Below are 15,736 nucleotides of genomic sequence, written 5' to 3' on the forward strand. Positions count from 1 at the left end.
AGACACACGACGAGCAGAGAGAAAGATCAAGACAGGAAAGGGTGCGAGTGCGAGTCCACATGAGTGGGTTCACCAGAATTCAGAAGACACGGGGAAGAAGACAAATGGTTTGAGAAGGCAGCCACGGGTGTTTATCAGAACATCACCCCAGAGGGTATATCGACATTTGAAATTACCCAACAGGAGCACCGGCTCTGGCAAGGAGTCCAGGTGGTGCTTAAGATCAGGAAGGGAGAGCAGGACATTTGGGGGGCAGGGGGGGGGGAGGGAAGAGAAATGGAACAAACCGTATACCATTTTCTCACAAAAACACTGGCAGAACATTTGGATAGGCAATTGAAAAAATAGGGTACGGGCTCACCATAGCCAGTGTTACTTGGAACCTGTTTCGAGTAGCTGAATCTATAACAACAACAAAGTAGGGGGACGAAGGGAATATCAGTATGAATCAAGCAACCCGTTCTCGCAAATTTAATAAGTCAATATTGACTTAGTTGTGTGCATAGGTGACATACTAAACATAATAGTTTCCCTTGAAAAGCTTCATAGAAAACACCGACCTTACCTAACCTACTTAGTATGTTAAAATAAGCATCTTATAGCTTCGTAATTACAATTGTTAACCTATTATAGGTATAGGTTAGGTAATAATTGTAATTACGAAGCAATAAGATGCTTATCTCAACATACTAAGTAGGTTAGGTAAGGTCGGTGTTTTCTATGAAGCTTTTCAAGGGAAACTATTATGTTAAGTATGTCACCTATGCACATATTTAATAAGTCAATATTGACTTATTAAATTTGCGAGAACGGGTTGGAATCAAGAGAGCAGTAATGTTATGAACCCCAGGGGCAGGGGGGGAGGGGGGGTGGGAAGAAAGGAATAATCACAAAAGTGACCAGGATGAGCACCAAGCATCGGCTCCTGGATACATACACAAAGTGGTGAAAACTAATCAGAAGTTGGAGTTCATGGAAGTTGGCATAAAATCCACAAATATTCCATTGAATACAGTCAAAGAGAAAGGACAGCAACATAGAACAATGAAGAAACAAATGTAAAGAAGAACACAGCATAATAATAAGCTCAGGATCAGGATCAGCAAAGTCAGGGTTAGGGAGCATGGGTAAACTGAATAAGGATGGAATGGAGGGAGCGGGAGGACAGACCAGACAGAGGCGGGTAGGGTCCAGGAGGAGGAGACAACCGAGAAAGGACAAGCAGGAGGGGGGAAGGGGGGGGGGGGGGGGGGGAGCCGAAACCTGGGAATGCACCTCAACAAGGGCAGCAACCGAGAGGGAATCAGGGGCTAAAGAAACCTCCATAGCTGGGACGGGGGGGGGGGCCAACCTCCGAAATGGGAGGGACGGAGCGAGAGTCAGAGGTGGGGGGGGCAAAGAAGAAAGCGATGCCTACTTACCCGCCAGGGAGGACGAAGGAGAGGAACCAAGCTTACATTTCTGACTCGAGAGACAGGTGTTCCAGCAACAACATACTGGGTGACAAACTCAATTGATTTAACGGACAATGAACGGCGAGTGAACAACGAAGATTGCTGGGAGGGTGATGGACATCATCCTGGACAGACAGGCGGCATGGAGGGGCCAAGAGACTGGGGGCGGGGGGATGTGAAGAATGATCGGTGAAAGAAGGTAAAGAAAACACAGGAGACATGGCAGATTGGGTAGGAAGGGAGAACTCCAGGTGGAGAACCAAGAGGGGGCCCCCTTCGGAACACAATGTAAAGGAACAGGGGAGGCGGTGGTGGGCGTGTCTGGGTCTAAGGCCTGAAAATGGTCAAGAGACAGTAAGGTGGGAAGGACGAGGAGAGGTAGAACGCAACACGTGAGCATAGGATACGCCAGCAAAAGGGGCGATACGGCGAATTTGGTGTCTCGCTTCAGGAAAAGACAGACGATCCCGATGTTTCAAGTTGAGGACGGCTTCAAGTTTGTAGTGTATACATGAGCAGAAGGTAGGGTGGGCCTCAGCACAATTGAAGCAGCAAACCTCTAAGTGATCATCGTCCCCACACATGGGGCATAGATACACAGTACTTGTGCATTTGAGGGCACCATGCCCAAACTTCCAGGGTGGGTGGGTTTGTGTGGTGGGATAGACTTGTTGCAAAGTCTAGGAGAGGGAATCTACTCCTGAACGGAGCATCTGGCACCAGCAAGAACTAGAGAGAGCAAAGGGTCCTATTATCAAAGGTGATTTTCACAACTCGAAGAGGCTGACATCGACAACCACGAGGGTCGAGTGACGGTGTCCACCTGGAGGACAGAATGGCCTTGGGCTTCGAAGATATGTTTAATATCCTCATGGCAGTCATTTAGGTCCCTAACACCAGTTGCAACATGGTGTGGAAGAACAGTACCAACACTGGGTTTTAACCGAGCGTTTTTGGAGACCCGAACAGGGGTCTCTCCAATGCAGCTAAGCGGGTTAGCTGCATCCTGAGCAGCAGCAGCGACAACATGTGTACCAAAATGGGTGGGTTGTTGTTAAAGATTCGCTACCTGGAACAAAAAGTTCCAAGTAACACGGGCTATGGTGAGCCCGTAGAATGGGTGGGGTTAAAAGTAACAGAGGCATCTACCGAATTAATAAGGTGTCTATGGAGGGAGAAATCGTCAGGAGTAGAATCCAGATGGTTAAGATCAAAGTATTTAGCCCATGAAGCAGGACCAAACATAGTACATATTAGTATGGGAAGGGATTGTGCGAGTGCAGCAGTGGCGGGGATGGCATCGAGAACCCCCAGAGGGTGTGGGGGGGGGTTAAAATGCTCAGTAGTCACAGTGAGAGCCGTGCCAGGGTACGAGGTGGTCATCACTGGGGGCTTGGGACTCGACCCTACCACAAAGGAGGGAAGGGAGTGGGAGGGGGGGGGGGGGGGTAGTCCGGTCTGACCCCAATGTAGCAGGGGCTAAGGAGCCCGGTCTTCCAGCCCTGTCCAACTCGGGGGGGGGGGGGGTCTGGTCACCCACCCCATGAGCCTGGGTAAGAGGTTGTATCGCTATCCATATGTATTTTAAAAGGTCTGGGGCCCGGAACCAAGGGATACCACCTACCAGGGCAGCCAGGGAGGCCGAGTGCGAGCCAGTGCAGGAAGGGGTGAGTCGTCCTCAGTGGTGCTCCCCCTTTTTAAGTCTTCCTGCTTCGTCCATTCTGCTTTAATGGTGCAAAGACCTCGTCCCGGACACCCAGCCATCCACTTAGGGCAGCCACTCACGGGTGATCCCTTCAGCGGGTGGTCCGTTGGCCTAAGACCCCTATGTTTGTGTTCTTTCGCACATACAACTCCCAAAGAGACAGGAATGGGGGTGGGGACAACTCTCACCGGTCTCTGAGAGGTGTACGTGAGCCCCCCTCACCACGACAAGGAAACACAATGTTGGGAGATTCCTATATCAAAATTTTTTTGTCTACTTTCAATTCCAACTACAAGCTGTAATGGTAGCACTCAAAGGTTATTGGCACTTATTGTATTGATATTTAGGAGTAATCCTCTTTACATGTTCTGCCTCATGGGCAAGGATGAGGGAACATCACATCCACACAACATATGGCTTCAACTAATTAAGAGCACCATAACTGTTTACATGGGCATTTCCCAGTTTCCCCATTCAACTCAATTAGTCACTGAAATAACATGAATTTTTGCTTTAATCTGCCCTACTTTGAATTAAGACAACTACAGAATGTCTTAATTCCTGTCTTGGTCTAATTATCTGCAAGACTTCAACCACAACCCCCAACAGGCTTCCCTCAACTGTTGGTGGCCAGGCCACCTACAACCATTACCCTGACTTTCCTTCCTCAACCATCAATAACTCCCTCAATCACAACCAACATTCCTTAATTGTTAGTGCCTAAAGACACTGATTGGCATGGCTATAGGTTTGCTCTGCTAATCCAAAGAAAACATTACATGGAGGGGGTTAACATTTAGATTTTTTTATTACATTAAATAAAGGCCTCGACAAGATTAAAAGCAACGTTCAGTACTTTTATATTATAAATTTGTCGAATTTAATAGAATTACCGATTCACTTAAATGGTTAAATAAAACCTTTTAATACAACCACATTTATTCTTCCAGTAATTAGTAATTACAACCAGTAATAGTCAAGATACATTTACTTGCCACACAAAAGCTTATAAAAAAACCTCCATCTTGTAACCTGTTGAAACATTTTATAACAAGATTTCATAAACATAAGCTATTTAAGGGCAAGTAAATATCACCACTGAAGAAGTACTTTACAGGAAAATTAATAAAAACATCACCTGTTATTTCATGTAATTGGCAGACTATCACACACATACCAAAACACTTAAATCTCGGATTTTCTAACAAAACATAAGCCTAGCACATTTGAATGGAAGGATTGCGAGTTTATTGTGAACAGGTTTTGTTAAACCTGTTGTCGAATAATTGCTGAATTTCAAGGAATGGACTATTCCTTGAAATCCAGCCAAAGAACATTTTATGTATAAATCTACTGAAGTATCAACAGCCAATAACTATATTTACCTGAACAAATGACAAAATTACACATGACTAACATGCTTCATCAAGACTCAATATTAATAATGCAACTTAAGATGCCTATATTTTGCAATCCCCCCCCCCCCCTCCCAGTGTGAAACTATCATGTGTTCATTATAATTTTTAATGCCTTTATCTTGGCTCGATAAGAACAGCCAAATGCAATCATTCCTCTCTATGGCATTATCACAGACGCAGTACATCCATATATAAACACAAACAAGCATGTATGCATAATTCTTACAATTGGATTGTAAAGAATTCACTACATTTTCTGAATCTTTAAAAAATAAAATAGATTCAGTGCATTACCCCAACATGCAACAAATGGCAACTACTGCACCACACCCCAAGTGCCAATTTCATGAATTTCCCCTTTGCTAAGACTGTAAATAGGTTCCCCCGACTAATTTAGAAAATATGTCTAAATGTAATTTAGAAAAAGTAGTAAATGTAATTTATTCACAACTGTGATTACTTTTTAAAGTTAATAAACTATATTCAACCATTTGCTTTTTCCATGAAAATGATCCAGAATTAACAAGTATTTAAATTCAACATCAAGAAGAAATGAAAAAAGGCTATGCAACCCAGCTGCACCTTTCAGGCACAATGAGCAGGTGTTACAAATAAAGTTAAAAGCAGTAAGAGTCCAATTTATACAAGGCATTTTCTTAGCACAAAAAATTTGTATGACTACATTAATGCTACCCTTAAGGCAACGACACTATGGCACAATGGAGTACATTAAGACCAACACTGGTTAAAAGTTAACATCTGCAATAAGAATTAATGAGTTATTACCTTGCCACAGCATTCAGGTATAAAAAGCATAGAAAAATCAGTTATCTAATTACTACACACAATTATTAATGTATTAAAACAAATTAAGTACTGTTGGCATAGAGCATTTAATTGTGACCATTTCTTTATACTCGTTCCAAGTATATTAATAGTTTAAAAAACTAGCTGTTAATAGCCACTGACCATCTACGACAAAACATTAATGAAAGACAATTCACGAACGCCCAGATTTGAGAAGGTATTCCTTTGTACAACATTACACATCACAGCTAACAATGATGAATGCCTTCAATAATAGCATCAAATATGCCACAAAAGATTAATGGATAATGCTGCTTAATCCAGATACTTTCACCCATGTATTTATTCCTCAAACATTGACAAACTATGCACAGATGACTAGTACAACTTTTGTCATATCACAACATGCATAGGCCAATTATTTTAAGACTTAGAAGTATGCAATGAATCTGGAAAATATATAATGTTCTAATCTAAGCCAAATATTAACATTCGTTTGGGTGAAGGCCAAGTATATATTTGCAACACTTAAAATTTTCAAATTACACATTGGCTATAGAAGGCATTTTGTATATATGTAGGGAAATGTTATTTATACAGTACATAAATGTCAACGAGTGAGGTATTGTATTTTGTTTCTAAAAGTGGTTAGTCATTTAAATTATATTTCTTGGCAATAAAAATAATAAGCTTCTGAAATGTACAAAAGATTAATGGGTTAAGGCAAAAACCCACCATCGACATCGATTCTTCCACAAATATATAACATACTGTACACTTATTTAAGGTTACATCCAACAGAATGCTATTAACATAAAAGTACATAGATGCCAATGATACATAGGAACATTCAAGGACACTTACATTATAGTAATTATTTTTTGGGTGGCATGGCACAAACCTCCTCACATTCCAGGTCAGTTACACTAGTGCCATCTTGTGCTTTACTGGCTTCCACAGGGGATTCACTAAATTCCAATCCCAGGGCCTAGAAATAAGAAAATTTAGTGTTATGTGCAGATCAAATTGTTGGGAGAATACTTTTACATTAATATTCTCAAATGTAACATGTTCAAAACTATAAAAAAACCTTAATCTAAGTATTCTTCGAATTTACCCCTCTACTCAAATACACCCAACAGTTGAGTAACTGTTGCATGAAGACTTCAGACATCACCAGAATTAATAGTAGATGTACATTACTCATGCTTATAACTACAAAAATGTTATTGACCTTCAGCTGTGCACATCAACCAGTGTCATGTCAGAGTGTGTATGTCAGAGTTGTTTTTATGTCAAGTACAAGATTTAAAATGTTCACCTGGTAAACTGGGCACCCATACAATGCCTCAGGTTTCCAGTAAACAGCAGTCGCCTTTAAAAAAATTCACAGGTACCAGTATTTTCACAGGTAGGACTAGTTTGTATACAGCAAAATACAACAATTGTTGGTAGTAGAACAGCACACATTTTAAAGCAAGTCCCATAAGACAAAATGGAATTTTTACAAATACTGTATTTTAATTGTTGACACCGTTAACAGCATGTCGCACACTATTGTTTTAATGCTGCTGAGAGCACCATCAAAATGACGAAGTGTTAATAATGACTAAATAAATAAATTGGTATCTATTCATGGATGATACCGACAGCATGACTGAAAAATCCCTTACATATTAGCAAACCCAATCCCGGTGACGATGTTCCTAAAGCAAGAAACAGTACAGTCTCAGTTTTTCCTCTGCACATCATGCAATGAGACCACATGTTCCTTAAGAAAATGTATGTGAAAAATGATTCATATGCAAGACTGACCTGGATCATGAGTGATCATAACTAGGCAATGTCAGTGATATTTTTTTTGCTCCATCATGGCTAAAGCAAACTACACACTTTGTAGTTTCCCCGTGATCAGAGAGCACATTTAAAAAATACATGATTTTTTTTTTTTTTGTGTGTGTGTGCGCGCACACCACAGGAGTGTCACAAGTGTCATATGTAACAAACACACATATTGGGCCCCCTCAATACTATCTTGATATCACTGAACACAACTGGCATGAAAAATGCAAATTGAATGAGTACTGCAAGACTTCAACCATTTTTCAAGATTTCAAAAAAGACTTGTGCTAACATAATAGAAAGTTTAGAAACCCACGAACCTAATGAAAATTGTATTTGGGAATCTAAATCCAATTTGAATTACCAGATCCAATTAACTAGCCATGCTAATTCACATTTTACACTATCTGATTTTTCACTAACATTGTCCAAATTGTTCCACACTTATAAAACTGAAGTTTATAATAGCTTTGAAATTTAAGAGTAATGTGGGACCTGTACCAGGAACTAATATCAAACACCCACCTTGGCAATTGCAGAATTTTCAGCATGGTCAGCAGGGTTATCTTGTTTGAACTCGTAGAGAACCTTTTCTCCTTTTGGACCCACAACAATGAGCCCTCCATTCTGTAACCCATCGCCTTTCATGTTCCCTCCAACTGCCCATTCCTTTCCCTGTATTGAAAAAATTACTTATAATTTTGGTAACAAAACTTTAATACTTTGCTATAATAATGTGGTTAAAATCTCGCCTTTTTTTCACAACCAAAGAAATTTCATTTAAATTTATTATGCAAATAGCCTCTGCTAGACAAGGCAAGAGTGAGATGGCACATGCAAGTATTTAATGCTTAAACTGCGCATGGCGTATATATACGCCATGAGTAACATGTTCCATCAAGCTCATGGCATATATATACTGGTATATACGCCATAGGGTGCCAAGCACGATTCAAATGGCCCGCGGCTACACGGGATTCACATCAGCTTCCTCGGTGCTCTTGTAAACAGACGCCATGTTTAAAAAAAAATCATAGGCAATATTCTCCAGTGAGAGCCACAGTACTGTGGGAGCAACCAAGGCTGGCACACACCGCATGAGCTAACAGCATTGCTGTTCAGCTTGTGACCACAGCATCACCTAAAAAGTCAATAAATATGTACAGTAACTGCTATTTAGCAATGTCGGGTATTACAGATGACCCGACTGATAAAAATGACCAGGATTGTTGTGATAATTAGCACTGTAGGAGGAGTAATGCCGAGGGAGGGAGATAGCGTCGTTTAACCGACTGTGTGGCCACCTGTTATCTGCATTCACCATACCAGCTCGGTGGTTCTCCGTTGGTGAACACAAATGTAGATACTTTTATATAATTGTGTATTAACAGCAAAAGGATTATGTTGGGAGAAGCCATTTAGGTGACGGAGGTGGCATCGTCTGCATGACGAGTCTAGCTGTGTAGAGGGTGGGCACTGCTCTTTGGGCACCCTACAAGCTTAGGTGTACAGTTACGGTGCATACAACATGTAGATACTTATATATATTTGTGTATAGTGTAATAACACCCCAAACAGTATTGTTGGAGAAATTTTAGTGCACCTGACCTTGAATGAGCGAGGGAGGCAGCCGCCAGCTGATTGTGTGGAGCGATGTCTTAGTGCCTGAACTAACTATCATTAGTTGTACAGTTGTGGTGAACAAAACATGTAGATACTTATAGATAATGTGTATATAGAGTGTAGTAACTGCAAAACTTTTATGAACGTAATAATTGAAGCACTAATATGAACACCATTCCTTTGAGTATAGCGATGATTCACACACATAAAATTATTATATATTAGGCGATATCTTTGTGGCAACTCCCACCTGTCAGCTTGAGTAACCCTGACCGCCTCTGACGATCGCTCTGTCAACGTCCACATTTTGCCAGACTTCCTCTGCCTATTGCGCCCAAAATGTCACTAACAATCCCCCCCACCCAAATATGCAAATAGTTTTTAATATATGGAGGCAAGACCTACCAGCTAAACATGGAAGAGCTGAGGTTGCACCATATTGGACTGCTTAGGGCATCAGCTGGCCTTAACCCTTAAACTGCGCATGGCGTATATATACGCCCTGAGTAACATCCCACGGTGCACATGGAGTATATATACGCCAAAGGGTGCCAGACCCGATTCAAATGGCCCGCGGCTACACGGGGTTCACATTAGCTTCCTCAGGGCTCTTATAAACAGACGCCATTTTTTATAAAAAGTTGTGGGCAATATTCTCAAGTGTGAGAGGCACAGTACTGTTGGAGCAACCAAGGCTGTTCAGCTTGTGACCACAGCATCGCCGAAAAATGTCAAAATATATATATATTTTTTTTTTTTTTTTTTTTTTTTTTTTTGAGATATACACAAGAGTTGTTACATTCTTGTACAGCCACTAGTACGCGTAGCGTTTCGGGCAAGTCCCTGGAATACGATCCCCTGCCGCGAAGAATCTCTTTTTCACCCAAGTACACATTTTACTGTTACGTTAAACAGAGGCTACAGTTAAGGAATTGCGCCCAATAAATCCTCCCCAGCTAGGATACGAACCCATGACATAGCACTCGCGGAACGCCAGGCGAGTGTCTTACCACTACACCACGGAGACAATAATAATTGTTATTATTTAGCGATGACAATATTACAGATGATCCCTGACAAATAACCAGGGTTGTGATAATAGCAGGATTGTTGTAATAATTAGCGCTGTGGGAGGAGTGATGCTGAGAGACGGAGGGAGACAGCATCGTTTACTGACTGTGGCCACCTGTTATTGTCTGCATTCACCATACCAGCTCAGTGGTTCTCTATGGTGAACACAAATGTAGATACTGTACTTATATATAATGTGTGTATTAGTGTAATAACAGCAAAAGGATTATGTTGGGAGGAGCCATTTGGGTGACGGAGGTGGCGTCGTCTACATGATTTGTCTAGCTGTTTAGAGGGTGGCCACTATACTCTTTGGGCGCACTACAAGCTTAGGTGTACAGTTACGGTGCATAAAACATGTAGATACTTATGTGTATATAGGGTAATAACACTGCAAACAGTATTGTTGGGGGGAGAAAGTTTAGTGCGTGTGACCTTGAATGAGTGAGGGAGCCGCCAGCTGTGTATAGCGACGACTCTTAGTGCCTGAACTAACTATCAGCTTAGCTGTACGGTTGTGGTGAACAAAATATATACTGTACATAATTATATATAACGTCTGTATATAGAGTAATAACACCACAAATGGTATTGTTGGGAAGAAAGTTTAGTGCGTGTGTTGAGGGAGTGGCAACGAGTGGCTGGCTGGTGTGGCGGTAACTCTTCGTTGCTTTTCGACTCGATACCAACTCGAGTGGTTCATTATGGTGACCAAAACATGCAGATACTTATATATAACCTGTGTATAGAGTGTAATACCTGTAGTAGCAAAACTGTTTATTGTTTTATGAACATAATTGAATCACTAATATGCACACCATACTTTTTGAGTATAGCAATTATTCACCACTTATATAAATATATTACAACACACACTATTGAATAATATTACTGCAAAAAAACTAAGAAAAAATCAATCTGAGACATTGAAACGATTAGGTAATAATATCTTTGTGGCAACTCCCACCTGTCAGCGTGGGTGACGCTGACCGGCCCTGACGACCACTGTCAACGTCCACTTTTTGCCAGACTTCCTCGGTCAATTGCGCCCAAAATATGTCACCTACGATACCCCCTGTGCTCAGGGGACAAATTAACATGTTTGGAAGACAAACAAAAATTTGATTTTTTTTTTTTTTTTTTTTTGTGCACAGGGGTGTAAATGTCCTCAGGACCCCTGAGCAGTTGAAGGGTTAATCCAGCCCTGAAGCATGTGTACAGAAAGGAACAGTAAGCAGGAGTGAGTGACAGTGACAGCAACACTGCACAAGACACAGGGGAGGAGGACATGGTCAAGTCATTAACTATTGGTCCATGCCTATTACCTACTAAAACATACAACTAATGATCTATTAACATTATACTTCATTCTTTTTGTATAGAGGGGAACAGGATAAAGACGACTTACACCAATTCTTCACCTACTGGTGACAAATTGTGTAATGAAATTATGAAAAGTATATCAATGTGTTGAAACTAAACAGTGACATTTGCATTTATATTACTAATTTTTACATTCATACATACTGTCTTAAGATCCTTGATTTTTTTTTTCAAATACAGTACATGTAAACCTCATTTAACATTGCCTCAATTAGCATTTAATTTTTATGTCATTAGAAAACAATCATCTGGCAAAGAGTACTGTTAAGTTTCCCAATGTAGAATAGAAAGAAAGATGGGGAACCTATGGAACTTGCAGAAAATGAACAGTATACGAGGATTAACTTAATTGTTAAACAACTTTATTTACTTAAAAATACAATAGACCAAAATACAGTACGGTACATAATAATATAACATACTGTACAATATAATACAAGCATATTGTTATGTTGACAAATTATGTGAATTTAGTGGCTGTAAAAATCTGCCTTGCCAGATGATCACTGAAACAAGGCACAAGTTTGAAGCTAGATAATAGTATAACAAAAAAATCCTTGGAAAAGAAGGCAAGATGGGTAAATTTTATATTACAATAGATAGTAATCCTAATGAAAGGGCAAAGAAAGAAAATCATTAGAAAATAATCTAAAATTGCTAGGAGCAAAACATGACTGGTCATTCCCAGTACCCTCTGAACTTAATACTTACTTTCCACAGTAGGCCTACTACGTTTTTGGTTTTACTTATTTCAGGTAAAGTCAGTTTCCAGAAGCCTAACCCCAGCATTAAACAAGGTAAGCCTGTATATACATTTTTTTCCATGCACTGGCAGAGTAGCGCTGTTTATGATGCCAAGTTAATATTGGTGCAATACTGTACTACCTTGCTCTCTTCTACTGGCCAATAGGGAAAATGTTTTTGGCATTTGTTAATAGTCCAGTACTACATTTACCTTTAAGATACTTTAATATTAAGACAAGATATTTCTAATTACAAATACTGAACTAAACATAAAAGAAAACTAGTCTTTTTACTGTAGGGAATATACTTAGTCATTATTCCATACGTTGTCTAGTATCTAATAACCGACTTGCTTCCACATTAAAGCCAACTATAATCTTCATTTCCAGTTATTAAATATTTTCCTTGCATTCTCTTGGGAATTGGGAAACCCTGCATAAGGTAAGGTAATTATCAAAAGAAAGCACCAAACCGGGAAGGCTATGTAGCACCATCAAAGTGCGAAATAATCAGAGGGCACTAAATATCACCAGGAATGCCAATACGAGAACAAAAACGCACAAGGCGAACGATATCAAAAGTATCCGATTCACCTAGAATTCTATCGAGGGACAAGTGACCGCGAGGGACGGTCGGAAAGCAAGACACGCTCGTCCTGGAGGGCAGGACATTCAACAAGGAAATGCACAACTGTAAGAGGAACAACGCAATTTGGACAATAAGGAGCAGGGCGGCGCTCCATTAAGTGACCGTGGGTTAAGCGAGTATGGCCAACCCGCAGCCATGCCAAAGCAGTTTCCCACCGCCGGTTACGGTGGTAGGAGGAAGGCCACGGGGGGGACACTACGCTTGAGAGTACGCAGCTTGTTACTAACCACAGCGGACCAACAATCCTGCCAACGGGCAAGGATGGAGGAATGAATAACAGGATAAAAGTCGGAATAAGGAATACCTTTACGGGAGATGGGACAAGAACGGATAGCTTCCTTAGCGGCAGCATCCGCACGCTCATTGAAAAACACCAATATGGCTGGGAACCCAGCAAAACTACCGATTTAAATTTACTAGAAATAAGAAACAGCCAATGTTGAATCTCAATGACCACCGGATGGACAGGATTAAAGGACCCCTAGAGCCATGAGGGCACTACGAGAGTCAACTACAACCACAAAGGAGGAATGACGGTGAGCAGAGAGAATAGCATAAAGTTCAACTGTAAAGACGCTAGCCTCCGAAGGGAGGCGAGACACAGGTACAGTCAAGAAAAACAACAGAGTAGCCCACACCGTCCGCAGACAGACCCATCGGTGAAAATGGAAATAGAGTGGGAGTGCGAAGAAAAGTGCTCAAGGAAGAGGCTTTTCAAAATTGCAGAAGGGTTAAAGGCTTTAGTAATACAAGTCAAGGACGTACAAAACTTGGGAAGGGGGAGACTCCACGGAGGCAAGGAAGGAACAATATGAGGAGAAACATTTTAAATATGAACAGAAAAAGAATCCTGTAAGCGAGATAACCGGACAGAAAGAGGGAGACAGAGGAACAGGAGCTAAAGGAGGAGGAAAAGTCAAAGTACAACACAGGCGAGAGGAAGGATGTTGTAAGGACCGCGCAAAATAGCGAAGACAGTAGCGATCACGGCGGTCCTGAAGAGAGAAAGCCAGTGTCAACATACAAACTGAGGGCGGGAGTCGAACGAAAGGCACCAGAGACGAGACGCAACCCAGTATGGTGCAAAGCATCAAGACGGCGAAGAGTAGGAGAAGCAGAAGAGTATGCAGGGCAACCATAATCTAGTTTAGACAGGAAAAGAGGAGTGCAAATAGAGGAGCGTGCGCCTATCCGCTCCCCAAGAAGTACAGGACAAAACCTTAAGGAGGTTAAGGGCCTTAGAGCATTCAACTCGGAGGCAAGAGATATGGGCTGACCAAGACAAACGAGTGTCAAAGACCAACCCCAAAAGCTTTGTGGAGTCCCTGTACACAATGGGATGACCATAAGGCGACAAAGGGACTTTTACTCCTTCTGAGTAAAAGTCATAGCACAAGTCTTAGACACCGAACTTGAAGCCATGATCAGTGGCCCAAGACGACACGGCATCAATCGCAAGTTGAAGCTGTAACAAACTAGGCTGTTGTAAGAATTATTCCAGAAGGTTCCAGAAGTTCGAGTAGGGACCTGACCTCTCAACAACGCCCAGTCCCCTGGGAATTAGCAGGTCTGAGTCACAAATGGCGGGTATCTTTGTTCATAGCTGCGTATAATGAATCATCCTATAGTATTCAGTAATTTAGAGAAAATTAGCCTTTATTCATTTTGCATTAAAATTGTATTGTATAATAGTACTGGATACAATATCAAGAGTATTCTAATTATTGAGTTTAAGTCACCATCAGTGACGTCACGAATCAGATCTAACTTTTAAGGCGGAGTGACCGGCGGTCATAGGCCAGCAGGGTTGACATGTCTAGTATTTCTCAAAGTTCAATTAACCATTTTGGGGATCGGGAACAGCTCTGCCGTTAGATGTTTGTAATTCAATTCAGTAAAATAATTCAACCAGTCTGGATCAATTAAGTACAACAGAGGTTAATTGTTATAACTTAAACCTGGCTAGTAACTTGGTAAAACGTTGACTAGGCGGAAGGATACAAGGTTCTAGTCTGGGCTAGGCCAGACGAGGACAAGTCAGTGTGATCTGCCGAGCAGCTGGGAGAGGTCAAAACATCTTACCTCTCCCCAAGACCAGCCCAACACCGAGAGCTGGGAAACATAGAGGTATAGTTGCTATGGTTATGTATAGAAATAGTCTTCTCATTTGCCATTCAGGTCAAGTAGGGAGTGTTAAAGTGATAGGGAGTGAACACATTTAGATTTTGTTTTAGTTTTCTCTTAATAAATTAAATTTGTTATTAATTTGCATTTTATTGTTTCCATTTGGTTATGTGTAAACTTGTCCTGGTCACGTGGTCCACACGAGGCAGAGTTGCATTGGGCGCCGATTCTAACATCGGATCGGAATTCATCATCCCCATCTAATTAACTCCACACAAGTTTCCGAGGTTATAAACTACTAGTGGGGCTCAAGCCCCAAGGTTGATTAATTAGCGTGATCGATCCAGACCTCGATCATTGCTCTGTAGAGCTGGTCTGGTGGTGGCAGCATAGAGGCGACTCTAGGGTTTTGCTCAGAGCTTAGGTCACGTCATACTGGGTGTAGAATCCTAAGTCGGTCAATCGTCTTAGGACCACGTGGCGTGGAGTTGGCTTTGGTAAAAGTTTTGGAGTCCCTTGGTAGAGAATAATAAGTAAGAATACGGGTAGAGGGAGTAGAAGGAAGTAAAGAGAGAGAAACCCTAACCCGTGTTACAATGATGGCAGCGGTGGGATGGAAAGATACCCTCGACTGCCCAGTCCCATGCAGAACCCGTGAACTCGTCGCTTCAGTCCCACTGACCCCACCTGTGGTGCCAGTTGAGCTACCTGAGCGATCCCCAGTGGTGTCGGAAGAGGTTCTATCCTCTACACTCCCATTCCCACTGGTCCCTAATGACTGGTCATTATCTGGGTTAAACATTTTCTGTGATTCCTGGTGTGCCACGTCTCTTCTAAACTACCCTTTAGTACACCCTCGACCCGGACTCACTACAACCGTGATCTTACACAAAAAAAAAAATCAACTCTATTCTAAG

The 15,736-nt window shown here is 41.5% G+C and overlaps 1 protein-coding gene across 1 annotated transcript in view; it reads right to left on the minus strand.

Moving 5' to 3' along the window:
* Positions 1–4,080: 4,080 nt before the first annotated feature.
* The window catches only part of LOC123761958 (prostamide/prostaglandin F synthase), a 37,047-nt gene continuing 25,391 nt past the window's right edge, over positions 4,081–15,736 (minus strand). The window contains exons 5-6 of the mRNA XM_045748121.2: positions 7,752–7,901; positions 4,081–6,372 (exon numbers count right to left, since the gene is read on the minus strand). Of these exons, the coding sequence (XP_045604077.2) occupies positions 6,259–6,372; positions 7,752–7,901 (264 nt within the window). The 3' untranslated portion in view covers positions 4,081–6,258. The remainder of the gene's footprint in view (positions 6,373–7,751; positions 7,902–15,736) is intronic.

The sequence above is a fragment of the Procambarus clarkii genome, chromosome 34, assembly GCF_040958095.1.
Source record: "Procambarus clarkii isolate CNS0578487 chromosome 34, FALCON_Pclarkii_2.0, whole genome shotgun sequence".
NCBI lineage: Eukaryota > Metazoa > Arthropoda > Malacostraca > Decapoda > Cambaridae > Procambarus > Procambarus clarkii.